Source organism: Pelmatolapia mariae, linkage group LG16_19, assembly GCF_036321145.2.
Source record: "Pelmatolapia mariae isolate MD_Pm_ZW linkage group LG16_19, Pm_UMD_F_2, whole genome shotgun sequence".
NCBI lineage: Eukaryota > Metazoa > Chordata > Actinopteri > Cichliformes > Cichlidae > Pelmatolapia > Pelmatolapia mariae.
Genome location: NC_086241.1, coordinates 8,114,587 through 8,142,013, shown reverse-complemented (window position 1 = coordinate 8,142,013; position 27,427 = coordinate 8,114,587). Strand labels below are relative to the sequence as shown.

Sequence of the window (27,427 nt, the reverse complement as noted above, 5' to 3'; positions counted from 1 at the left end):
TAAGAACACCATAAAACATCAAAGTTTTAGTTTGGTTCTCTTGTTTTGCTGTTGTTTAACAGACTTTGAGTGAAACAAATGCCTGATTATCAGCAGGTGCAGGATGCATTACTGGACACTAGGTGGCACCATACTGCAGAGCTCAGAAAGATCAGCTGGGACCAGAAGTTCAGTCAGAGGGAATCACAGCTTTGTCTCCAACAGGAAGTTCAACTCTTAGCCACCGGTGTCTTTGTTAGAGGCTTCCTTCTCATCTGCTTTTAATGTATATTCAGTTTGGTGCACTTTCAGAATAAATTACACAGCAGTGTGATATATTTTTACCTTTAGACAATAAACCTTCTCTAAAATGTTGATTGTTTACTTGTTTTAAAGGTATTGACATCACTTTAAGACTGTTCTTTCCCCCTCGGGAAGACAAAAGACGCCGTGGTGTGTGGGGCCTCTGGCTTCCCTCGCCTGAATGAACGCTGGTATGTGCTCTGTACTTGCTGGGGGGGGGGGGGTCACCATTCATTCTTCTACAAACGCCAGCAAGCAATGTGACCTGGAGCAAGTTTGGCAGCGGGGAAGAAGTCCCAGAATAGTGTTCTTCAGTGAGCTCTTCATCTTTTTTTTCAATGACAGAATCAGCTATTAAAGTTTGCTGGTAGTAATCCCATCACAGCTCAGAGCCAAATACAGATCTGTTCTTTTTATAGGCTTCTCATAATCAGAGGAAAACTCTGACTGAAAGAAGAGAAGGGCAGGCAAACGTCGTCACCCAGAGCTGCTGCAACAGCTGCTGACAGCGAAGGACTCAGATTGAGAGATGGTCCATTTACAAAACCCACTTGAATAAGATTAAAACCCCTAAGAACCCTAAAAAATCAAATATTTCGTATTTAGGGGACTTGTATTTGTGCACACAAATAAAATCAGGAAAGATTAACACTTTAAAAACTTGGAATCAGCTTTGAATCTTTGATCTGCATAATTTGTCATGAAATAACATGGCTGTGGAGCTACTTCAGCCAGTTATCCAGTGACTTCTAAACGTCTGAGAATTAGCGCTTGTGTGTGCACTTCAGTCCACATTGTCTGGTTTAAAATCCACTATGGGGTTGTACAGAGGTAGTGGGCCCCACAGTGGCAAATACACATGACCCTAACTGCATGATTATAAAGTTCATGAAACCCAACCTCAGAATGAATGAGCAATAAATGCTAATCAGAAAATATAAAGACAGTTATCCGTTGACTCTATGGACTTCCCCGTATAATCTCGGGTCATCCAGTTCCATCTTTTTCGACTGCAGGTGTTTCAAACTGCAGCTGCTCGACTTCCAAGTGATCTGACGGAAGGACAACAAGTGTTCCAGCCCAGCTGCGCGAGCTGAGGTCATTTTTACACAGTCTTTGAGGGTCTCTGTGAATATGCTCCACAGCAGATTACACATCATATCAAACCCCATCCTTGGCCTCCAGGTGATCCCCTAAAAACTAAAGGTGACCGGGCTCTGGAAAAGTGTGATGGCCCACATGAAGGCCATATCTGAGGGGTCAACTGTGAAGGTTATCTGCCCCCAGATGATTTTTTTTTAACATTTGCTTTATTGTTTTTATTATTATTATTTGGAGATTTTAAAAGATGTTTCTGTAGAACTTTTTTAATGATTGTAATTTTTTAATGTGGTTTTTTTTTGTATTTTTGAATGAGTTCCAGATGTTTTAAAATAATTCCGTTATCTATTATTTTTAGTTACTTTTGTTTTTATGTGTCCTCGTTTTTTGTTTGTTTGTTTTTTGTTGTTGTTTGTTTTGCGTGAACTTGACCCTCACAGCTGATTGGTCGGAGTGTGGCCAACGCCTTCTGAGCGAGCAGCCAATCGGAGACGGCGCTCGCTGCGGGCCGGTTCCGGTGATCGCAGAGGAGGAGGTCTGTGTCAGTGTGCACCGTGCGCACCGGGCGTCTGTCCTTCTCCACCTCACCGAGCAGTCGTGTTAGATTAAAGCGGAGATTCACCGGCTGTGTTTAACACTCATTTTAAAGAAGAAGAAAATAAAAATGGACCCGCTGGTTGCTGCTATTGATCAGGGCACGAGCTCCACGAGGTTTCTGGTGAGTTTTAGTGAAGTTTCGTGTTTTCATGTTGTGTTCAGGGACCGGGAGAGCAGCTGGGACAGCAGACTACAGAGACTCTGTCCTGTGCTCAGAGGCTGTGGGCTAACGGCTGTGATCGTGGATGAAGTGCAGATCAACACGTGGCTTATGTCTGTGTTGTGCTCGGCTCAGAAACAAGCTTGTACATCATGATGTTTCTATTTAAACAGAGATTTAAATAGAAAAATCAACCAGTGGACTGGAGCAGCACACTGACCTGTAGCTTCCACCTGCTTTGGATGGTGTTCAGGTGCATGTACAAAGAGCTAAAATCAGTCCAGCTGAATGATCACTTTGAACAAATTTGGACTTCCTCAACCAGGTCAGCTGGAAAATTGAGCTTTGGCACAGAGCATGAGCAGTGAGGGGCTCAGAGGAGGTAAAAGTGCTGTTGGAGTGCACAGAGAGAAATTCAGATTTGTGGGTTTTTCTGACACGTAAGAGCTTCTACTCATAAATGAATCATAAATGAATTTCTTTTTGGTGCTTGAGATTTAAACGTCCACAGGTGCTGAACTCTCTGAAAGCACCTTTGATCCTTAATAAAGGCCTTTCCTGTGTCATCATCAGCTGACATAACGGTCGTTCTGAGCAGCAGTAAAACTTTAACCTTAACGCCTGATTTTGACTCTTGATCATTTGGCTGCGGATCGACTGCAAATTTGTCACAGAGCCTTTGTTTGTGTGTGCATGTGTAATAATCTCATAAAAACAAACTTTACTGCGTCTTTACGGTGTTGCATGTGCTACTTTGTGGTCCTCTGTCATGGTGTTACTCCAGAACATCGATTCATAACATCCTAGAGGGTCTCAGTTGGATTCAGGTCTGGAGAATGTGAGAAGGCATCAGTGCCTCCATCATCCAGGAACTGCCTGCACACTCCGGGTACATGAAGCCGGGGATTGCCCTGCACAAACAGGAGGTCTGACAACCTGGCATGTAACAGAAGTCAGAGTGCTGTTGGCTAGCACGTGGGGGCCTGCGTGACCTTCCAAGGATACGCCTCCCCAGACCATCACTGACTCACTGCCAGGCTGGTCATGCTGGATGATGTTACAGACAGCATAACATTCGCCACGGTGTCTCCAGACTCTATGAACCTGCTCTCGTCTGTGAAGAGAAGAGAGCATCGGTGGTGGACCTGCCAGTTCTGGTGTTCTCTGGAAAATGCCAGCCAGGGTGTGAGCACAGGTCCCACTAAAATGCGCTCATGCCACCCTCACAGAGTTTCTGATATCTCAATCAGAGACATACCTCTGACTCTGGCAGTACTCCTCCTGATCCGCCTCGCATTAATAAGCAGATACCGTTCCTGCTGCTGGGCCTACTCCACGCTCCTGACACTGTGCCTGGAGACACGGCAAACAATCGGCTTCCGAACTGGACGCGAGTTTAGAAATGAGTACATGAGATGGAGCGCTCAGGGTGAGCAGTTTGGAGGCAAAGTTAGAGAGGGAAGGCTGAGATGGTTCGGACGTGTGCATAAGAGGGAAAGGAGGAAGAGGAGGTTCACAGATGCAGAGGTTGGGTGAGGGATGGGGCGAGATGGAGGGAGGTCATCTGCTTTGGCGACCCCAGAGGAGCGCAGCCAAAAGGAGAAGAAGAAGACCTGGAGACTTTGATATCCCTGACGTTTACCTGACTTTGAGTTATGCTCTGATGATTCAGCGTTCCCTTCCTTTTTTTGAGATGCCATTAACAGTCAGAAGAGCAGAATACATGTCTAAGCTGTGGGTGGATGATTGAGAATCAGCACTAGAGTCAGCAGCTGACGGTGGGGTTGAAATCAAGATGAGGAACTCAGAAGAGAATCAGCTTTATTGCTTTATTTGTGTATTTGTCACAGATTGGGTCTGTGGGTGCAGAGGACCTTGTTTTATATGCTTATTAGTTTTTGAATCAGTGAGCGTAGCCCCGTCCTCTGTGGGGCCGCAGCACTGATTGAAATTTGCAATGATCAGTATTTGTGAGGTCACATTTTTTGGGAACAGGTAAAACACAAAAAGTTCAGACTGAGTTCAGTTCTCATCAGTTTTCAGTAAGCGTGATGATTCAGACTTTTAACACTGATGGTGCAACACTGAACTAAGATGACATCAGACGTCCTCCTTGCATCAACGCTCTGTCTCTTTTTACAGGCTGAGTTTGTTCCTGTTAGATTTCCAGTGTAAAGTGAGTCAGGAAGTCTAAAGTTTAGACTTTAGGGTTGAAACTACTCTTGGATCGCATGTCCTAAAAGCATAACAAGGATTTCCTGTAGCTGAGTGAATGCACGGTGAGAGGAGGGTGGTGCTGCACGGAGCTTTATCCTATTACTTAATCAGAAGAAACGGTGACTTCTGTCTGACTGCAGGTGACAGGGAAAGTGCTGCCTCGTGTTAATTCCCTTCTTCTCTACAATACTCTGGCAGCACCCTGAGGCGATAGAGCCAGTGATCAATATCGTCTTTCCACTCCTCAGTGGGTGGAAGGAAAAACATAACTGGAAAAATTAAACTGTCGCAGCTTTAATTTGCTCCCTAATTAAATGAAGCTTTTAATATTTCTGTTCCTGCTTCTAATGAGCTGTGTTTCTCTGTAGGTGTTCAATGCAAAAACAGCTGAACTGATCAGTCACCACCAAGTAGAGATCAACCAGAGTTTCCCCAAAGAGGGGTGAGTGACTCAAACTTCACATTAACACAATTAGACGCTGTGTGTATTCACCATATTGTCCTGGTGCAACAGATTGCACACCTATGTGCAGTATTTATTATCTCTGCACACCCAGCCTGAGATCCGTGTTGCTTGACTAGTTGGTGGAATAACAGGATGCTTTGCACTTCAAGTCTTTGTGCACTCACAGGAGTCCGGTTTTCAGGTGACAGCTCAGTTGTCTACTGAGGCTGAAGCTGGTAAAACAAAAAAACGATGCCATCAGCAAGCTGATGATAAAAACGCTGTCCTTTGATCAAATGTTGCTCATTCAGCTGTGAAGCAGAGAGCAGAGGAGAGAAACTAATCACAGAGATTCATCACACTGGGCCTTCAATCAAATATGTGCACACGCTGAAGATAAAGAGCAGAAATACAGCAGTTTAGTTTTTATTTTTTAAATGTTGGTTTCTTTGGGGATGTGCAGTTTGAATGAGCTGTTCTTGAGAAAGCTGCAAGCCATTGTTGAAAGGCACCGTGGCACAAAGTAAACACACTTCCATTCATTTTTGCCAATGCTGCGGTCAGGGGACTGCGAGGGCCACTGTAAAAGCTTCAGCTTGTCTTTCTCTGGAAGTAGTTCACAGATTATCCTTTGAGCTGTTGTCCATTTTATTTCACCTGAATGTCTGATAGCAGGACATGTTTGTTAACAGCAGATATTTCCACCTGCATGCCTAACAGTTGAAAAATAAAAAAGTCTGTCCACATCACTTCCTGCCCACTTCTCTGAAACGCCTCTGTCTCATCCACATACTGGTTTTCAGTAATGCACTGGCTGACTTTTTTGATGTGATAGCAGTTAAGTTTACCTGCTCATCCATATAGAGGCTAAAGCTTCTTCCTGCAGTCACATTGAGTTTCTTTTGTAGTCAGCAGACCTGCAGGTTTCTTATCCTTCAAAATCTCATTCGGACCGCCACCATTTATCACTTTGATTCACATATTTTCACTTACCAATATAATATAACCCAATGAAAATAGCTCAAACCTGTTAATATTCTTTCTTCTGAATTTTAACTCTTGCTTTATATAGGAGTCTTTCGCAGTTGCACAGATATGTATTGATAGAACTGTAAAGCTTGTAACAGCAGCACCTCCCCCCTCCTCTGGTGTCTTTTTAACAGGCTACTAAGTTACAGTTTAACCACCTTTTAATCACATAACTTTATTTGATATGTAACAAACTGAGTCTAAGGTCCAGGTTTCATTTTATTTTTGTTCCTAACAAGCTGGCATGTGTGATATGTGTTTATATGTCATTTAAAAAGTGGCTGATAAAGACCCGTTACCAGAGACAGACTGACCGGCTGTACTGCAGATCCAGAACACTCAGACAGAAATTACAGCAGGCTGTAAACATAAGGTGTTTTCTTCCTGAATGCAAATCTCACAAAGCTGCAGGTGATCATTCGGGCCGTGGAACCATGGAAACATCTACAAGCGAGACTTTTTCTCTCTTAATGAAGTCGGCTTTTTAAAACCTTAAAATGTAGAAAAAATTAAGGATTTCTGTCAGAAGAAGTTCTAACATGCACGTCTACAGTTGTAACAATGTCTTTACAGGTCTGAGTAAAAAATCAGAAAACTGCAGCTCATCCAGAGTGAAGTGGATAACTCCCCTTGTTAAATCACTGCATTGGCTTGGGTCTGGCTGGTGTGCCAGATCATAGTTTTTAAAATGCTTCTATTGGTCTATAAAGCAGTAAATAGGCTTCAGCCGGTTTTTATCCTCATCCCCTGCAAAACACCCAGGTTTATAAGACTCTAACATCGTGCTGTGTGTTCCCAGATTTAGAACATAGCAAACTGAAGCAGTTTACGTTTTAATTTGATCTTGATTATCATGTTTTTCATAAAAATTTGAAGCACTCTGGATTTTCACATCCTGAAAAGTCTCAAAACTTCATCCGTCCCAGATTTCAAAATAGTTTTAAACATGCACACGTGTGTTTTCTGTGTGTTTGCGTGTTGGTCAGATGGGTGGAGGAGGACCCGCGGGAGATCATGCAGTCTGTTCACGAGTGCATCGAGAGGACCTGCGAGAAGCTCTGCAAGCTCAACATCGACGTCTCCAACATCAAAGGTAGGACGCTGACGGGTGGAAGACAGGGGGTAGAAAATGTGTGATCCAGAGGGCATCGGGGCAAATTCACTGATATTTATCTTTTTTTTTGTTTCCAGCGGTGGGAGTGACCAATCAGAGAGAGACGACCCTGGTTTGGGACAAAGACACCGGCGAGCCGCTTTACAACGCCATCGGTGAGGGCGTCATCATCAGTATTTTAGGATTTCTACATCGGTGTCAGACTCACTGAGCTGTAAAAAAGTGGATTGTGTAATGTGGGAAACGACTCGGGGCATGACTTGATTACATCAGGTTGAAGCATCCTGTGTCGTGTCTGTTCCTGCACCGCCAAAAACCATCAGAGCTGTGATCCAGCAGCAGTCACTCCCACTCACACAGGCTTTCAGTTTAAAAAGCCAGTTTATCAGCGAGCTCTTCAGTCCCCTGATTCGACTGAGGGGGTGTTGTGTCAGCTGTTCACTGTTCAGAGCACTGCTTGACCTACGAACAGCCAACAAAAGCTAGCAAAGTTTGTTTTTTTTTAACAAAAATGTTAGTGCTTAACTTCTCACAGCAGGAGAAAAGGCACCTCAAAGCAATTTTCTTGAAAAGGTGTGTCACCTTCATATTACTTAACCAGGTGTTGGGCCAAAAAGTGAACGCAGATGTTTTTATGTGGCTTTTTTTATGTCTAATATCCCCGTTCATGCTGGAAAATAACCTGCAGTCAACAGGATTTACAATGGAGTCATTTATAAAATAAATTCAGTTCACTTTTATTTATATAACACCAAATCACCACAGCAGTTGCCTCAGTCTCTCTATATTGTGAGGTAAAGACCTTACAATAATACAGAGAAACCCCCTACAATCATACCACCCGCTGTGAGCACGTACATGGTGACAGTGGGGAGGGAAAACTCCCTTTTAACAGGAAGAAATCTCTTCAATCTAAATACCGGCAATCACTTTTTGCCATGACAACAATGACAATGTGTAGAATGATAGTAAAAATAAGTCCAGATTCATTGTGTCAGTTTGTCGCTGTGATCAGAAGCTGACAGACAGATGTTGTTAAATCCAGTTTTCATGGTTTTTGGTGTTATTAGTGGATCTGTTCATATAACCTGATTTCAAACTGTTTTTAGCAGCTATCTTATCGATATGCTCTGTTTGGGATCATTTACTATCTATTTGCAGTTTGCAATAATTTGAAGTTTAAGTCGGGATTAATGTTAGCCATTTTCAAAAAATGCACCACAGCATCGTCAGACAGAGGTGCAGAACTCCCATATCCAAGTTAGGTTGAAAATTAAACAGAATTTAACGTGCTGGTTTGCTCATACAAAGTCCACACGGTCTCCTGTTTTGCCTCCTGCGGCATTCACTCTAGCAAAAGTTGTATTTTCAAAGCGGCATTTTACTTTCCTGCTGTGCTTTGTGTGATGAAGCTCAACTGGGGAAAAATCCTGACCTGGTTCTCCAGCGTGCTCCAGAGTTCATGTGTGAAAACGACCACACAGCTGCACCAGCAGACTGGCTAATAGAAGTATATATAATAAAATATCACACACTGAAACCTTAGACAGGAAGGGCTCAAGTTTAGCTGGTTAATAGTGACCAATCTTTCAAAATAAAAGCAAGGACATTGTTCACTAATACATTGTGGATGGCCTTGTTCTTCCAGAAAGATGAAAAATAAAGAAGCTAAAATTAGAGTTGGGATTATGCCCATGTCCATTCAAATAAACCCTGGGAACGCTGAGCTGAGTGTCTCATTTCTCATCCATCCTGAAAAAGACCTGGAGCTCTGTTGCCTTGGATCCTCTTTGAGGTTTAACCACAGAATTTAAATGAAGATCAGGTCAGAGGGCTGTAAGGAGCGTGATTAGTTAAACAAAGTTTTCGTGTTGTCTCAAACCTCAGCTGGTCCTCCTCATTCCTGCCATTTCTTTAGAAACTGAGGAAAATGTTTCCTGATTACTCAGTTTTTATTCATTACGCTGGGACAGCCTGGCCTCTGATTAAAGAGTTAGTCTTTATGAAGCTTAGATCTACAACTACATATTGAGGTTGCTGTTTTCTCACAAAACTAATGCCAATGTTTTGGGTTCCCGTGTTCGAATCTTTCTCCTCTCCTGCTTTGTGTTTAGTTTGGCTGGACCTTCGTACTCAGTCGACGGTAGAGAGGCTCATTAACAAAGCTCCGGGAAGAAACAAGAACCACCTCAGGGTGAGAGATGATTGATAAGAAATTGGTAACAGCTTAATCAGGGCAAGTTGTGTGGGTCAGAGGAACACTTGGGGGTGTAGTAGTGACTTTGTTATCTACTTTGAATCAGAAATCTGAAAGAAGGCAGGACTCTTGCTTTCTTTGTTGAAATATCTTTCTGATCTCTGTTTCTACTGTCTTAATCTCCACAGCATAAAACAGGCCTTCCCATCAGCACTTACTTCAGTGCAGTGAAGCTGCGATGGCTGCTGGACAACGTGGACGAGGTGCATGAGGCTTTCCTGAGCCAGCGTGCCATGTTTGGCACGGTGGACTCCTGGATCATCTGGGTAAGACCTGAACCTGTACCTCTACTTCTGTCATGAGTGTGTGATTTGTTCTTTTAACACCTCACCCCTCCACCCCCCAGTGTCTGACAGGGGGAAAGAACGGCGGGGTCCACTGTACAGACGTTTCAAACGCCAGTCGCACCATGCTCTTCAACATTCACACCATGGACTGGGATCCTGAACTCTGCAGGTGATTCACACTATACCCTGCACACTATGGACTGTATATAAAAGATGGGTGCGACAGCCTATCCAAATGTTTTGGCCACCGCCATGTTGGATTGTGGAGCCAGAGTGACCATATTTGCACGAAGGGCCTGAAAAGCTGTGTTATAGGCTAATGCTAGCTAGCTAGGTTAGCAAACAAACTGTATAAGAGCATCAGAGAGCCAATTAATTAGTGTTAATAACATTAAATAACAACTGAATTGATCTAAATTAAATATTAGGTAACAAAAGGCTCCAACAGCACAAACACAGAACAGAGGTCTAGTTCAGGCCGGGTGAAGCCTAGCAAAGAGCTAGCAGCTACAGCTGCCTGTGTTGCCAGCCATCTGTCAGTCAGAGACACCACGCCCCTAATAATGCAAACTATTACTACTTAAACGGATGAGTGATGCATATGTTATGTCTTTATTTCTGCTGTAAAGTTGGATGTTTTGGGGATGGACTAAGTTTTTAAGGCAGTCTCAAGTGGCGGCTAAAGGAACTGCAGTTTTTGGTTTCATGTTTTAGCTCTGGAGGTTGCTGCTTAATTGTCACACACAGAATAAAGCATTTAAGGTTATCGTCTGCATATCTGTTTGCACACCCCAGTAAAAGCTCATTCACTTCCCATTCAGGGAGTTAATGAGCCATCTCTTATTTTATGCAGTTGGCTGAGCATTGAAGCAGTGGAAAAAACGCTGCACCAATACATTTTATTTCTTTTGAGTCATAAAAGCACAGAAAGAATGGACTGGTCTTCACCTGATTATTCAGAGTCGGCTCTCCAGCTTTAGTGAGAGAGAAACAAACACTCTGTTTTAGCTCCGTTCTGTCGAACTCCTCCAGATTTAATTTCAGTCATGATTCTTTCTCCTCTTCTTCTTCTTCTTCTTCTTCATCTTGCTGCTCTGCTTAGAGGTTACTAAAGTGGCTCACGTGCCTTCATGCAGACTTAACCATCCCAGTATGGAAATAATCTGAGTCATATATTCGATTGTAAAAGATTTTACACCGGACATCCTTCGTGTACTGGTGAGGAGCTCTCATGTAGTTTGCTTTTGATTGCTTGTGGTTTGCCCAGGCCAATCCTCGTTGCCCCCTACGTTGAGGTTGCAGGTTGCCCTTGGAGACGGGCTGGACAGGCTTAACTTGGCATCCGATCAATGTCTGCCTTGTTTTTAATTGATTTGATTTATATTTAAAGTTTAAAGAAACCTCGTGTGAAAAGCTACATTTTTAAAGTCACATTGTTGCCACTTTCTCCTTTGTTGTCTGTTCTTCCTCATCTGCAGTAATCTGGGGATTAAAACACAGAACAACAGGACAGAAAATAGAACAAAGACCTCATCAAAAAAAAGAAAAACTATAAGTGCCTTTGTGTTTGTTTTTATTATAAACCTACAACCTCATGACAGACTCCTGCTATGCTCCTTTCAGGTACTTTGACATCCCGATGGAAATCCTGCCCAGCGTCAGAAGCTCGTCTGAGATATACGGCTGGATGGTGAGCTCAGATACGCCTCACAGCACGCTGTGTGTTTGTTTCTGTGACACCATTTGTGTTTTGAGGTCACAGACCTGAAACAACCTTTTTTTTCCTCAAACAAGAGATATGTGAAATCTGTGCAACCTGATACCGGCACGAACCATAAATATTTCTGGTGAATGGTCTCGTTAAATGTTGTTATTACTGTAATGGCTATAAAACTTGATAAGAAGCATCAGGAGAGCAGATAACGTACAGACAGTGTAGATAGTGAAGGTCTGCTGAAGATTTCCAGCTGAACGTTTATTATTCTGATGGATTTATGCTGCACAGTTTTTTTCCATACATCCAGATGCATGCAGGAGTTCATCCCATCCTACAATTTTTAATTAATTACATTTAAATTAATTCAGTAGATATTTTCCCTACATAAATCATATTAATTAGTGTTTTTAACCTCTTTCCATATAAAGGATAAATGTCACCATGCTGGACTTCTGAAGGTGGATTCCTACATTTCCAACTAAAACTATATGGCTTGGTTAGCAACCTACAGCCACAAACTGTGTGGGTACAATGTATGCCTAGAATTTCACCAAAACTGGAGCTTAACCCCCTTGGACAGTCTGGAAGTACGATTCAATGCACAGCAGTCGTATTATTGTTGTTCAGATAATTGTATTTAAAATACTCCAAAAAGCTCCCAAAGCACAAACTGTTTAGATAAGGTAACGCAGTCTCTTTGCCTTAAATATATTTGGATCGCTTGTGTAATTACACACTTCCAGAGGTCCATTTTAAACCCTGTCCATGGCCCTTCAGGGGTGCAGGCACCTCGTCCATGGCCCATGGACTCCTCATCAGTAATAGTTTTTTTTCTGTGCAAATGCACGTGTTACTTGTTTGTTGTGAATCACAACACGGAAATATTTTCTGCATGTGTGTGTATATAGTATATTTGTGGAGTGTAGGGAGTGTAGGTAAGAGTTTATTGAGTTGTTTAAAATCCCATTCTGTGGCCTATCCCTGATAAACATCCTGATAAGAAGCCGTGCGGCTCATATCTCATCTCCCGACAACATCATTGACTTTAATGTTGAAGCTTTTTTATGCAACGTGCTCTGTGGACTGAGGTCCAGAGATCAACTGAAGCAGCTGTTTGTTTCTCTCTCTGCCTCATTGATCGGGTCATTTTTTTTCTTTTTTGCTTCTTCACGTATCTTTCCATGCAGGACCGACCTCTTTAATGACTGGAATTAATGAATAAATAATCAGTTCTGATAAAACTAGAAAGGGTTCAATTAGGTTAAAATAATAAAAGTATCCTATGCTCACTTTGATGCTTGTGGAGCTTTATTAAACTGTAATTACCACTGATAACTCAGTGTGAGGCATACTTGGCTACAGAGCCACAAGCCTGATTCCCTGCACAGCAAACGGCCTCCTGCTTCATCCTAAAGGTTTTCATATCATTCTTTGTGTCGCCCTGAGCTCAGCGGTCATTTATCCAGAATCTAAACATGTCCACATTTCTGTCTCCTAACCAGAAATCCGGCTCACTTGCAGGAGTTCCAATTTCAGGGGTAAGAGCTTTTCCCTCTTATGCAACTTTGTTTAATGAGTCACATCTGTCTGTGTTCAGCTGCGAGGCTGTCGCTGTGCTGGAGCAACGCATGGCTCCCTCCCACTTTTTTTTTTCTGAGTAGAGACCATTTCGCTCGACCAATGAAAAATCTGCCCTGTGACACCTCAGAATCAGCTGATTTGTTTTGTATGTAATGAAGCCAAGCAAAGCGGTATCTTCACACTCTCTTTCACAGTTCAGGCCCGCCAAGTACACGTGGGCGGGTCTGAACTAGCTCCATAAGTACAGGAGATATCAGCAGGACCAGTTCAAGGCTGCAAAACACATTTAAGCTGCAACCAAATCAATTTTAAAGGAAAAATAACCATCTCTGAGCATCAGCATCATGAGGTCTGTCATAGTTTGAATAAGCTGCAGCAGTTTCATCTCTGTAGAGTAGAGGAACAGAAACAAGCATTGGTATCCTGCTTGTTTGATCTGTTTTCTCATAATTCCCTTGAAACTTAAAAAAGTGCATTCTGGGTACATTTTAATGGTCATATCACTATGTAGGTTTAGTGGGGTAGATCAGAAACACACTGTAGCATATTGAAGGTCTCCTTTTCACAAGGTCATTTTCTGGCTGTGGTTTTAAAATTATGTTAACTGCTGGGTTGGAGCTTCCAGGATGAAGCAGATGTGTTTGCGGTTGTATCCACTCATCTCTGACTGTTTACACGTCCTACTTTATCTGTCAGTGTCTCGGTGACCAGTCGGCTGCTCTGGTTGGTCAGATGTGCTTCAACGAAGGCCAGGCCAAAAACACGTAAGCACTCTGCTCCCTTCTTTATCACAGTGACGTCAATTCATTGTTTTTCGATGTTCAATACAGAGATTGTGTTTTTTCTTTCCAACTTGACAAAATACATTACATGACATTTGAGGCTGTTAATAAATATCATCATAGGGATATGTGGACTGGGTTAAATTGCACTACACTGATACGATTGAGTTCTCTTCAAATTCATGATGAAAATCACAGTTTCACCTCTCTGCTTCCCATCCTGACTCTGTCTACAGGCTGCTGTGCGACACACTGAAATAAATTTGAGTGGTGTCTGTACTGTGTTTCAGTAAATTGTAAAGTCGCTGTTTTCACTCTAAAGAAAGGTAGTGCTTAGTAAACTGTAGCAGTTAACATACAAATCTATCAGTTTATAACAAAACGCTAAGTCAGTGGATTTAATCATCGCTCACTGCGTGCTTACTCAACTGAGTAATCTCCCTACCTCCTGACTCATCAACCCTGTGAGATAGAAGTCACAGTAACTAACCCAAGAAAGGTGCTTGATTGGAGTCAGAAAGAGTACTAATTTCTTTATTTTTGTCCCCTGATTTCTGTTCCTGTTGCTAAGGTGTGTTTTAACCCAAACCACCTGCTTTCTCTAAATCTAACCAGCGAGTGGAAGTGGAAATTTAACGTGTAAAACAACTATACCCAGGTTGGCTGTAAACCTGCTAAAATGTGACACTACGGCCTCTCTGTCCTCCTCACGAGGACTCTGCATATCTGTTAAGTGTGGCGAATATCAAAAATCAAAACCCCAGCGCACCCACACTGTAGATGAGTTAATGTCACCAATAAACCAATCACGTGTCTAACTCTTCTGTTTTATTCTCATGTAAAGGTATGGGACTGGCTGCTTCCTGCTCAGAAACACAGGCACCAAGGTAAGATGTTGTTTTTAAAATATATATTTATTGCTATAACAATTTTAGTGAGAAATATTTCACCCTCTCAGTAATAATTTTCATGTGATCTGTCAGCCTGTGATCTCAGACCACGGCCTGCTCACCACAGTTGCCTACAAACTGGGAAAAGACGAGCCGGCCTGCTATGCCCTCGAGGTGTGTGGTGGCCTCTATTAAATAACTCTGATCGGTGACGGCCGTCTGTGTTCTGGTCTGATTTTTGGGGTCTGCTTGTTTTTCTTGTTTCCTGCAGGGGTCGGTGGCCATAGCAGGGGCAGTGGTACGGTGGTTGAAGGACAACATGGGGATGGTGCAGTCGTCCTCAGAGATCGGTAGGTGCACTTCATCATTGAATACATCCAGGACTCGGCACTGGGGTTTGTGCTTGAATATCACGTCTGCCTCTGTCTCCTGTTGTCTATCTTTCAGAGAAACTGGCAGCAGCAGCAGGAACGTCGTACGGCTGTTACTTCGTGCCGGCTTTCTCCGGGCTCTACGCGCCCTACTGGGAGCCCAGCGCAAGAGGGTGAGCGAGTCGGCCCAGGCTCATTCTAAACTGAGGAAATCCTTTATGCTTGAACGCTTGTTGAAATGGTTATATTTCTATGTATAACAGTGCACGTGTTAAAAGATCAGTTATGAGCCTGGTGCTGAGCCCTGAGGAACCCCAAAGCTAATGTAGGAAAATCCACACCCACATTTTGTGCACTCGGCATTAATAATAAACAGGATGGAAGCTGATTATAAACTCTGAGATGACACCCTCACTGGTAATCGAACAGGTGGGCTTTTTTGTCGGGATCTGTTAAGTGACTTATGCAGATGAGCTTCTACAAAACTTCTCAGCTGCTTGATATTTAAAGACATTTAGTATATTCACATTAAATTTCAGTTCCTCAAATGACAAAATTATAGAGTTTGGAGGATGCACATTTGGACTCTTTTTAAAACCTTAAATGAAGCTTCTGCTCCTTCTGATGTAAATCCTGTGTTTAGCAATCAGATTAGCAGTCTGCTTCTTATTTTTTTTTATCGGTGTCAAAGTATAAACATGTGGGGAGAGGTTGTTTTAAGATCATGTGATTCTATATCTATCCAATGACAAAAAAACACAAAACACAAGGCCACAAAAACATGACAGAGCTCGGCTGTGCTGCCCAACAACACAGTAATAAATGTGAAACAGTTTGTGCATGGTAATGTTTGGTCTCTGTATTAAAGTATTTAAGTTTTGCTCTCTCTGTTTTGCAGCATCATCTGTGGGCTCACACAGTTCACCAACAGGAACCACTTGGCATTCGCTGCTCTGGAGGCCGTCTGCTTCCAGACCAGAGAGGTGAGCCTCCTCTTCTCATTCCTAGAACGAGAAGATACACAAGTTTAACATGTTAACAAGTGTAACATGAGTTTATGATACATGCAGGGTTGCTTACTGAACACTATATCAGAGCATGGTAGTATTTCAGCTAGGCTGAATTTCAGATGCAACAAGTGTTAATAAAGAGGGGCTAGAGACGGGTTTAAAAGCAGTAGTTGAATTGAAGTGTGTGTGTGTGTGTGTGTGTGTGTGCGCGTGCGTGCGTGTGTGTGTGTGTTAGATTCTTGATGCAATGAATCAGGACAGCGGGGTCCCTCTGACGCAGCTTAAGGTGGACGGAGGGATGACGTCAAACAGATTACTGATGCAGCTGCAGGCCGACATCCTCTGCATCCCTGTAGGTACGACGACTAAACGCACACACACTCAGAGTAACTCGGAGTTTTAAAATCGAGGAGCTGGTGACGCGAGGCTGGACCTGAACTTTAAACTGTCCATTCTGATATTTGACCCATTTAAAACAAACACTTTGATATACAGGTCGAAGGTAAAGGCAGAAATGTACCTGTGCTAGCTTTGCTGTGCACACATGACGTGCCACGAGTTAAACATGAACTGACTTTACATGCACATATCTTCCTGTTCATTGGAATACTTTGCCAGCAGTGTGTAAGTGGATGATTTTATCACCTGTAAGATGTTTCCCATCAAAGCTGAACAGCTGCTCCTTTTGATTGTTAGAGACTTTACTAGAGACTCTAATGACCGCCTGGTTCACTGTGACGAGTTTAGTCACATGTAGTCACTATCTGGATGATAGATGTGACTAGTAACACACAAAAAACAAAAACAGCAGCACTACTCCCCTCAGTAGTTTGGACATTTTACAAAACCACAACATGACCTCATGAACTGAAGATATATTAAAGGTACTTTTTGTAAAAACCAGTGTAGCACTAAAGGTTTTTTTTTTTTTTTTGTTCCTCGCAGTAGCTGCACTGAATTTGCTTATGTTCTGCTTTAATTTCTGTAACTTAGGTGTCAAAGTACCTAGTTAATTTCCAATAGCTGACTAGAAGATTTTATTTTAAAGAAAATGACTCTTTTAAAAGTCTGGCTGAAGTCCTCAAACTACATGGAAGCTTTTATTTTGAAAATACCACATGGCTGATGTCAACCTGATGACTTCCTACAACTAACTTTTAAAGAAATTTAAAAAACAAATCACTGACTTGAAGATTTCACCAAAAATATTGTGAAAATGAAGAATTTTTGCATTTATATAACAACCAGAATACAGGAAGTGATGAGCCTGATCACTCTCAGGGGGAACATGTCTCTCTGTCACTCTCTAACCGTCCGTCTTATGTTGCTCCAGTTCGACCCACCATGTCCGAGACCACAGCTCTGGGTGTAGCCATGGCGGCGGGGGCAGCAGAAGGCGTAGGAGTATGGAGCCTGAGTCCCGGTCAGCTCCCACATGTCACATCTGAGAGATACGAGCCTCAGATAAACCCTGAGGGTAAGACTGCGAGAGTGAAAAGTTCGAAATGGGATCATATGACATACATGACACAGGACATACAGCAGATAATAGAACACAGAGCAGGATGGCCTCGAGTTTTGGTTAATGTTATGCAGCACTATGTTATTTAGAATTTACAGTGTCAGCTATTGTTTCTGTTTGTCCAGATGCTGTTAAACATTTACAGTGAAATAAAACACCGTGTAAAACATTAATTTTCCGTTTAATAGATTAAAGTGAACCTAAAGTTGGTTTTTATCCCGTGACAGCAACATGCTGCAAGAGTCAACATAACTGATGGTTGATTGGCTGGCTCCTCTCCCCTTCAGGCACATGATGGTGTTTTTCTTTGTGCAGAGAAAATGTTCCTTATTTTACCATCAGCTTTAAAATTAGCAGATTTCCGGTAAACTTCCCTACAGGCTGACAGCAGCCGTCCTCTCTCGGTTGCGGTGATACCTGTGGTAGAACATTTTTTCATAAATATATTCAGATGTGTTTATTTTTCAAGTAATGTAAATGTTCTTTTGTTATTTGCTGGGCAGTAAAATTCAAAACAATGTCACTCTGTGCTGTTTTGTGGTCTTTCCTTTGCAATGGCATCAAATGTGAAGAGCTTAGAAATATTTGTGTAGCTAATTATTTTTACACAGCTTCAGCTTTATATCAGTTTTGACTGAATCTGTAATCTCAGTGTTTTCCACTCAGTGACTTTTAAGTGTAATTTGCTGCATTTGGTGGATGTTACTATGACGACATGACTTACACTTGTTTCCTCGTCACAAACAGAGAGCGAGTACCGCTTCGCTCGCTGGAAGAAGGCCGTCCAGAAAGCCATGAACTGGGAGACCACAGAGCCCTGCTACAACGGCAGCGGTAAGCCACTGCATGCAGGAAGTGACTTTAGCTGTTAACTGTTTCATTGTTGGAGAATTTCCCCCTCACTCACTCACAATCTCCTCACTTACTGACAACAGGTTTAGGAAAGAATATGAACGGCGCACCCTGGGGGGTCCATCCCAGCCCTCCCCCCAGCAGAGTGGACCACTAAGGTCCGACATTTGCCGCTGCATGCCGTGTGTGACACTTGAGTTTCGATTTGGGGCATGTTTACATATTAAAGGCTTTACTAACACGGTGTGTTCACGGCTTTAACCGACACGGATGTCTTCACTCGTTAGAAACTAATTTAAAGCGGACTGTTCTGTTCATATTTATTCTGCTACAGCAGCTTTGCATGATTCTTGGTTCAAAGTAATCCTTCTCTAGCTCATGCTTGGACAACAAGCTGTTTTAGCCCCTCCCCCTTTAAGCCAACTGTCTTCCTACTGGCTGTCCTTATAAGCAGAATGCTTGAACAGCAAGTGAGCAGAGCTTCTGATTTTCCCTCTCTCTGACATCACAGAGATCAAAGAATAGAAAAAACTGTGTGACACTGAGTGTTTAAAACAGCCTGCATAACAGGAAATAAGTTGAAGCAAAATAGGTCAAATTAATGATACTTTTAATCCTTCCTAAAGTTGTAAACAGAATGTGAGGAAACAACGCTACAACTGAATTTCCATAAATCTTTTTCTGTCACGTTAACAGGAATTACGTGCTACACTGGCTCACTGCACCACCTTGTGGTTCTTAGTGGTATTACATGACAGTACATTTCAATTTCAGCTGATATTCTTGCAATACAACACCACAGTCATCTCGTATGTAATGTCTTAGCGGTTAATTCTTCACATTCTGTTGTTTTTTTATTTGTGTTAGAAGGTTTTAGAGTCTTTGACAAAGTTGTTGTTTTTTTGTTTTGTTTTTTGCAAAACCTACATTTCAGATAAATTAAATCTGAGTCAGACCAGCCTGGTTGTGTGTGGGCATGCGACTGCAGTTATTCCTGTATGCCTCTACCAAGGAAGTCTTTTAGGATTCTTTTCTAAAACAAGATGGGTCAAAGTTAAAAAGCTGGCTTCATTTATTTACAGATACATCTACATATACTTTCAGGTGGTATACAGGAACTCACTTCCTGTCCCAGTTTTAGCCTTGATGGAGGTATACATTCTCACAATGCTCTGTTTTTCCTGCTGGTAAACCGCAATTGTTTCTATGACTTTTTAAAACGTGTGGAAATCAGGAGATTGCAGATCGCTAAGAGGTTTGTGCTTTAACTTCTAAATCTGCAGCTAAGATGCTAAGTATCCCACAGAGCTCCTTTGAGTCTACATGTTTGGTTTTAATCCTTTTCTTTAAACTAACTGCTTTGCTTCCAGAAAACAAAAGTCTGTCAGTGTTTGTTTGCTCTCTGAGACTCGTTTCTGTTCGCCTCACAGGTCACTCGCAACTTTAAACTGTGTGGAGCCACATTTTGGTGGGAACATGAAGATTGTGGAGTACGATGAAGACGGGACTGGCAACTGCTCGATCCAGCCTGCAGTCATCTTCAGTGATATGCAGCCTCTCAAATGCTCTGAACATCCAGCGAGCTTTTCACAAAGAACGACGCCACATGCAGCCAGGAACTGTTTTTACACCATCCAGTTAAAACAAACATGCCTTCAACACAGAGACTGCTGTAACTCCTCACTGCACCCAAAGGGAACCCTGGACTTTATTTTGAATGTGTTCTGTATATGATGTTAATGTCTAACCCCCAAACACGGAACAGAAGTCACTCATGGAGGAGACGAGTACACACACACATTCACACTCAGTGTGTGAATGACTGAATGTAGTGTGAAGCGCTTTGGGGTCCTTAAGGACTGAGTAAAGCGCTATACAAATGCAGGCCATTTACCATTTTAAGTCAGAAAACAGTCCTTTAAAAAAAGAAAATTCGTTGTAATTTACTGCACTTCAATAACTACAATCTGAAAGCCAGCTAATTCTTAACAGCACTTTATAATTTATCCTGTTTGTGGAAAACATTTTTTTAATCATTTTTTGATGTTTTGAAGAAACAGGACTTTGACTCATTTATAATTAATTATTACACTTGATGACCTTTGAAGATCTGAGCTGTGGCACGAGCCATAAATACCTGGAGGCTCATTTTCCATGAGAATAAAGCTTCTCCTTTGTGAAAGGGGGAAACGTGACGACTGTTAAATCCTGCTGATTTTTTACTGCTGTTTGAACCCTCAAAAAGTTGTACAAGTCAGAATAAACACAAAATGTACTTTTCATGTCTTTTCTGAACACACAGCAGGAAAAACTCTTAAAGACTAAACTCTTGTAGATCTTTAGGAACAGCAGGAGTGACAAGTTTTACAGCATTTATCCTGCAGAGATTTCAGTTCATCTGTCTTTCTGTGATGTTTGGGTTAATCAACCCTCAGCTGGGTGCTGTTTTGCGCTAACAATAAGAACAATATGAATAAAACACACTAATCTGTTAGAGGTTTAATTTGCTGCAAGTACAAGAAAGAAAGAGGACAATTGATAGCCAATACAGGAAATAGATGTGAACATTTACAAAAATATCTTTAAACAATGTTTCAGCATGAAAACTGGATAAACGGGAGAAGGGTTAGTCCGACTGCTCTGAAGCAGGAAGTTCATGGGATTAAAGTAGGAGGGGGAGGATCCGAGGCTCAGCGGGAGAACTGCCTCCGGTCGCTCTTTCCTTTATTCACGTGTTTGAAGATTTTCGATTTCTGCACGTTTTTGGACTTCTGGTATCCAAAACCACCGCCGCCACCTCGCTTCTGCAGCTTCGCTCCTTTACTGCTGTGCACGTCTGAAGAGAAAAATTGAATTAAGGAGAACAACTTTTTTTCTTTAAAAAAAAAAAAAAAAAGATCCTCTCTCTATTGGAGAGCTACAACCTTTTACCTGAACATGCAATTCTGTAAAATTCAGATGTTTTCAAGCATAATGAATAAAAGCAAGCAGCAAAGGATACTGAGATCAACATATGGAGGAACTTTGAATCCAAATGAGAGCGCCACCATAGGGAGGTTCAGGGTGTTGATGTTATAGATCTGTTTGAGCGAGTGGGAATCGTAAGCCCTCACGTAGGACTTGTAGGCCTCCTGAGCGGACTTGTGGAGGTAGTAGTTCTTTTCGATCAGTTTCTCCAGCTGAGGGAGGACACGAGTTCAAGTCACAAAACTGCGTTTGATATCTGAGGCACTGCTGAGTGTAAAATGCACGTTAATTCTCACCTGAGACTGGATGTCGGAGATTTTACTCCAGGAAAATTCAAACTCACTCAGTGGGACCTAGATGAGATAAAGCATGTGAATGCAGACTTTAAAGAAAACTAATCAACACAAAAAAGGGACAATCAGTGTCTATTAACATCTTTTCATTGCCATGTCCTATTTTTTCCATTAAAAAAATAGGACATGGCAAATCCCACAGTGGGAGGATTTAGATACAAAGCCTTCAACTGAGACTGTAAAAGTATATGTGATGTAAAATTTAAAGGCAAATCCTGCTTAAAAGTCTGTATGTGTGTTACCAACTGAAATGACCAGGCAGGTGATAAGCTCACCTTGGCCTGTTTGAGGAACCGCAGGAAGCCGAGTTCTTCTGGCCGCAGGATGAGGAGCGCGTGGCCTCGGCCATCGATACCTCTGGCGGTTCGGCCCACCCTGTGGATGTACTCCTGTGGGAGTAAAATCAACCTCAAAATTAGTCCTGTTCTGGGAATTTTTAGTCCAACTCAATAAATAAACATGACAAACTAATACTGCATATGCAATAAAAAAAAAAACAACAACAACAACAACAAAAAAAACGTATTGACCTTGGGGTCATCTGGAGGGTCGTACTGCACGATCCAGTCCACCTCGGGGATGTCCAGCCCTCGAGCTGCCACGTCTGTGCACAGCAGGATGCCAGAGTCAGCGTTGCAGAACTGGAAGAAGGTGGTGGTACGTTTGGTCTGCTTTTGTTTGCCCTGCGAAATGAAACAAAGCAAAGGAACGCTCAGAACAGCTGCAACTGCAGGTCAACATCTGCTCACCGTCACCCTTCAAATATCAAAGGATAAAATAAAACAAAAGAAAAACCATTTGCTTCTAACATCAGCCAACTTATTTTTCACAGGTACAACCAAAGAACTTTTTTTTTGACCACTTGTATATTTAGATAAGATTCATGTAAGCTGCATCTGGAGAACTTACGTGGATGGCCATGACGGGCAGGTCGATGTAGTTCAGTAGTTCATAGTGGAATTTCACAGACATGCAGGAAGAGAAGAAGACCATCAGCTTCTTCTTGCGGTTCTTCTTCAGGAAGGTGAAAAGCAGCAGGAAGCGTTTCTCTGATGGACACACCACATAGCCCTGAAACACGAGAGAGAGAGAGAGAGATCACTGCATCAGCAACGAGAGGGAAGACTGAGTTCTGGCTGTTCCTGTCATTTGAGACCATCTAGGAAAACTGATGTGATTTTATGAAATACTGAAGGATGAAAGGAAAATTGGGTTTTCTTTGGATTTGGCCTGTATGCAACAGTTTGACTGAGTACCTGCTCGAGGCCGTCGACTGTGGCCTTGTCTTTGTTGTCGTCCACCCCGACATACAGGGGCTCCTTTTTCAGGGAGATGCGAGCCAAGTCCTCCACCTTCCTTGTCTGAGTGGCTGAAAACAGCATCGTCTGCCTCCGCTCTGAGAAACATCAACGAGAGAAAATAAACAGAGTAAGTGAGAGGGTTTAACAACATATGGAGTTTAAAGGACTCTCAGGATATTTTACACTCAGATTTAGGATTTGATCCAAAATCAGCTAATCCTGGTAACACTGGTCAGGTTTATTCAGCTCTTCAGAGCCAATGACAGATGTTTGAGGGTTACGAGGATGTTCGGAATTCTTTTTGCTAAAATGAATTAAACTAAAAGCACGAGTTTAGGGCAGTGGAGAGCTCATTTACTGTTTCAGAGAAAGCCAAGGCACATCAAAGAAATGAGAATAAAACATTTATAATACAAAAAGACATGCAGAAAGAAAAGACAGTTTTGAAAATGGGTATTTTGGATTTTTTTCGCTGACTGATTAATGAACAGGAACTAATCATCTCTGTCTTTATAAAACAGGAAGCTGCTTCATGTCACAGGTTAGTGGTCAGTTTTTTAAATACAAAAGCAGGAAACCCCACATTTCTCTTTATTTACATGTGGCTCACTTCCTCTTTTAGAGTCACAGAGTAAAAAGAAGCAGCACCTCTCTCAAAACCACGATTGGTGTTACACCAAAGGGTCACGATGACACATTATTGGCTCTACCTGAAACATTTTTTCTTTTTTAACTGGACTGATTCCAGAGTGTTCGATGTCACTAAGGTCCATGATTTAAATGTGTTTAGACTGAACAGAAAATGCTCATGAGTTGGTTTTACATTGCTGCTTTGGAAATCAAACCCCTTCTTCAAAGAACTAAAAGTTTTTTGTGCCAAACCATCAACTAAATCAATGTGCATAAATTTCTCACTATTGGGTTTATTGATACTTCCACTGATACATACTCGGCAGCAGTTTGATGATCTGCTTCAGCTCCTCCTCGAAGCCCACCTCCAGGATCCGGTCGGCTTCGTCGATAATCAGACACTGCAGGTTCTTGTACATGAAGCCGGACGTGTTCTGTAGACGTGGAACAAGCCACTCAGACGGTGTTCTTCTTAAAGTATTAAAAATGAGAATGAAGAACAGAGAACTTTGTTTCTGCTCACCTGCAGGTGGTCCAGCAGGCGTCCGGGTGTGGCCACCACGATGTTGACGCCGTTGGCGAGCTTCTGGGCCTCGGCTGAGCGGTTGCTCCCTCCCATGATCAGACCGTAAGTGTGCACGTGGTGCGTCATCAGCTCTTTCAGCACGCCGTAGGTCTGCATGGCCAGCTCGCGTGTAGGAGACAGGATGATGACGCCGGTGCCTGAGATGAAAGAGAGCAGTTACAGAGTTAGTGAGTGAGAAAGAGGAGGATGAAGCTAAGCAGGAGACGAGGAGACTCAGACGGCAGCTCACCATTCCTGGGCATGAACTTGAGTTTGTAGATGAGCTCGATGCACGGAATGAGGAAGGCCAGAGTTTTACCGCTGCCCGTCTTTGCCGCAGCCAGGACATCCCTGCAGAGTGGAGCAAACGATTTCATGTTATTCCGCCGCCTCGGCTGAGCAGCTCAAGAGTCTAAATGGACAACCAACCCACCTTCCCTCCAGCAGAGGGCGGATGCTTTTGTGCTGGATCTCGGTCATGTGCTCGAAGCCCATGCCCTTCACTCCCTTCAGCGTGTTCTCGCTAACTATACTGGCGAGAGAGGCAAAGGATGTGTCCTCGAACGCCCCTGAAACAGACAGAGAATTGTGGATTTTTCACATTACATCATGGTTTGATTATGCACAGGTTTATAGTGCTTCTGCCACGAATGTATTTAGTACAATACTTGAATGTCATCATAAAAAGACATAAGATAAAAGCAGTTGTGAGGTTTTGCTTACTGACCAGACTGAAAACACCCTCAAAGATCAACTTCTTCCAGTGATCCAGGAGCAATTTGGTGACATTCTGCGCAATTTCCAGCATTACGGTGCCCCATGTTACAAGGCAAAGTGACTCAGAGGTCATTAGATTAACATAGTCTGATCCAGAATCTATGCTCAGTCCTTAAAAAACAGATGGACATGCAGAACAAGGCAGAAGTGGATCTCCACCAGGAGCTGATCTGTTTATTTACAAATATACAATGTTTACCGTCTAATGATTTAAATTGTTTCCCAACAAGTTAAAGCTGTTTTACCCTGTACGAATAAAAGACCTTGTAGATTTTATTTTTTATTATCATTTAATAATTAATATCTCTATTATTCACTTGAAACTGACCAAAGAAAAAAAAAAATTTCTCTTCCGTTTGTGTTCTTCTGTAAATCTTGAAGCTTTTGACTGGTCAGAATTAAGATTTTAGTTTCTTATAAATACTGTTTATTTTATTTGAAAATACATTTACAGTACATTTATCATTTTCCAGTAGAAAATAAATAATATTTAAGTCAAGAGTAACCTCATAACTTCACTTAGGAGCAAAAAGTAATCGTTAAGCTTGACAGTGGTTTAGTGATTTGAATTATTATATTATTATTATATTATAATATTGTGATATAGTTATTGACTAAGATGTAAAAATTGTGATACAATTTTTCTTCCATATCAGCAAGCCCAAGCTGAACAGGTGTAATTAAGTGTCCAGTGTGTATTACAAACAGAGCAGAAATACGGTTTGATTCAGCGTGTCCTTACAGTCGTTCCTGTCAGAGGCGTCACTGAAGACGCCGCCCACAAAGACCACCTAAGAGTTTCTGTATGCCTCAGCTGACACCCGGCTCACGATGGAAGCAGCGACTGGGCAACACATGAAGGCAGCACGGCGGAGCCGGCCTCTCCTGTTAACCTCCTCACATGCAATTAACCTGATTCACTCAGTACCTGTGAGTCCACACGGCAGCTCAGGCTCATCTTCCTCCTCCTCCTCTTGTGGTTTGTCAGCAGCTGCATCTCCATTGTCATCTGCTACTTCTGCCTCCTCCGTGTCCTCCTCCCCCTTTTCTTCTTCTTCTTTTGCAGTTTTGCTCTTTTTCACGGCTTCAATCAGAACACGGACATTAATTGAAACACCAACAAAGTAAACTTGAGTGTGTTACGCGTATAAAGGGCTCTGTTTTTACCTGGAGGTTCAGCACCCTCAGCCAGTTGCTTCCTTTTCGCTTTCTTCTTCATCTGAGTTTCCTCTGTGCTGGTCCCTTCCACTGGTCCCTCTTCCTCCTCCTGATTCTTCTTCTTCTTCTGTTTCTTCTTTGGCTCTCTGGGTACCTCCTCCTCCTCCTCCTGGAGGCCGTTTGAGCTCACCGTCAGATTCACTGGAAGTATGATCAAAGTTTGTTGCTAATAAACCCCAAAGGAAAACTCTGGAAGCCTGGTTAGCACAGTGCTAGCTAAATTGTTTTGTATGCTAATCTTTTGAGCTAATATGCGGCGAAATGCGCATGCAGTTGTGTAGCAGAGAAAATATACCTGCATGCGAAGCTACAGTGAACCCAAACTCAGATTTAAACTTTAGAAGAGTAAAAAAAAGTTAGAAACGGACCAGGGAAGAGAGCTACCTGTTAGCTTAGCCTGCGACATCAGAGTTTACCTAGCCATCACACACTTACCATCTTCTCCTTCTTCTTCTTCTTCTCCTGTTACTTCGTCTTTCCGCTTCTTCTTCTGCAATTTGCGCTCTCTGTCCTTCTCGTTTCGCTTCTGGATCTTCTTTCGGAGAAGCTTCATCTGGAGGTCCGCCATGGTTACCGAGAGTACGGCGCACACGTGTGTATGTGAGTGACGCTCAGGACCCCTCAGTGGAGCAGAGGCAGACAGCGGCCCGCAGCGCCTGACTGAAAATCAAAAAGGACCCCGCGTGCTGTGAAAACAACCGAGATAATGCCTAAAAGAAAAGACACCTGAACACGGGAAAAATAATGTAAGGGAAATAAAGATAATCAACACTGAAGTGTGGAGTAATAATCATTAAATAATATGAAACATTTAAGGCACTACAGTTAGGGTACTAAAACACATTACCAGGAAGCTTGACTTATAAATCACCAAAACCTTTTTTCCCGTTTTCTCAGTTTTTTACAATTTTTAATTGATTTTATTATTTATTTTTAAATAAACAAATAAGATATATTCTTTTGTGGCAGGAAGTCTGCATACATTGATGGAAATGAATGTATGCACAAATGACTAAAGAGACCCTATTAAGAAAAAATAAATAAATTAAAAAAATAAAATTTCTTTAATGTTAATTTTGCAGGGTGAAAATGCTGGAATAATAAATTAGTCTTGAAATACTGTTTTAGGATTAAGGTAGAAATTTGCCTTTTTAAAAAGCATAAGCATAAGTTTGGGGTTTAATTTGCAGTCCTGTTAGTTCAGGAGGAGCTGTGACTTACAGACCTTTTCCAAAAAATTAGGATATCATGGAAGAGTTTAGTTATTTCCATAATTCCATTCAAAACAATAAACTTTCATAGATTATAGAGTCAGGGCCCACAACTTAAACGATTTCAAGTGCTTATTTGTTTATTTGTACATAATGCTTCCAACTCATGAAACCCACAAAAACAGGATTTC

General features: G+C 42.2%; 2 protein-coding genes across 2 annotated transcripts; one reads left to right on the top strand and one right to left on the bottom strand.

Moving 5' to 3' along the window:
* Positions 1-1,936: 1,936 nt before the first annotated feature.
* On the top strand, positions 1,937-20,466 carry LOC134645255 (glycerol kinase-like). The gene is made up of 19 exons (XM_063498630.1): positions 1,937-2,101; positions 4,726-4,799; positions 6,818-6,924; positions 7,023-7,100; positions 9,060-9,139; positions 9,331-9,468; positions 9,549-9,658; positions 11,113-11,179; positions 12,709-12,744; positions 13,484-13,551; positions 14,414-14,456; positions 14,553-14,633; positions 14,731-14,809; positions 14,907-15,003; positions 15,729-15,813; positions 16,076-16,196; positions 17,174-17,317; positions 18,110-18,196; positions 19,645-20,466. Exons 1-19 carry the CDS (start codon positions 2,048-2,050, stop codon positions 19,659-19,661), a joined length of 1,566 nt encoding a protein of 521 aa, XP_063354700.1. The 5' UTR covers positions 1,937-2,047; the 3' UTR covers positions 19,662-20,466.
* Positions 20,467-20,719: 253 nt separating this feature from the next.
* Positions 20,720-26,616, bottom strand: ddx18 (DEAD (Asp-Glu-Ala-Asp) box polypeptide 18). Its single transcript, XM_063498629.1, has 14 exons — positions 26,461-26,616; positions 25,975-26,166; positions 25,736-25,891; positions 24,464-24,599; positions 24,281-24,381; positions 23,989-24,188; positions 23,785-23,899; positions 22,791-22,930; positions 22,444-22,605; positions 22,065-22,217; positions 21,810-21,923; positions 21,478-21,534; positions 21,216-21,393; positions 20,720-21,050 (listed from the first exon to the last, which is right to left on the bottom strand). The coding sequence occupies exons 1-14, from the start codon at positions 26,591-26,593 to the stop codon at positions 20,905-20,907; spliced, it is 1,983 nt and encodes a 660-aa protein (XP_063354699.1). The 5' UTR covers positions 26,594-26,616; the 3' UTR covers positions 20,720-20,904.
* Between the last annotated feature and the right edge of the window lie 811 nt (positions 26,617-27,427).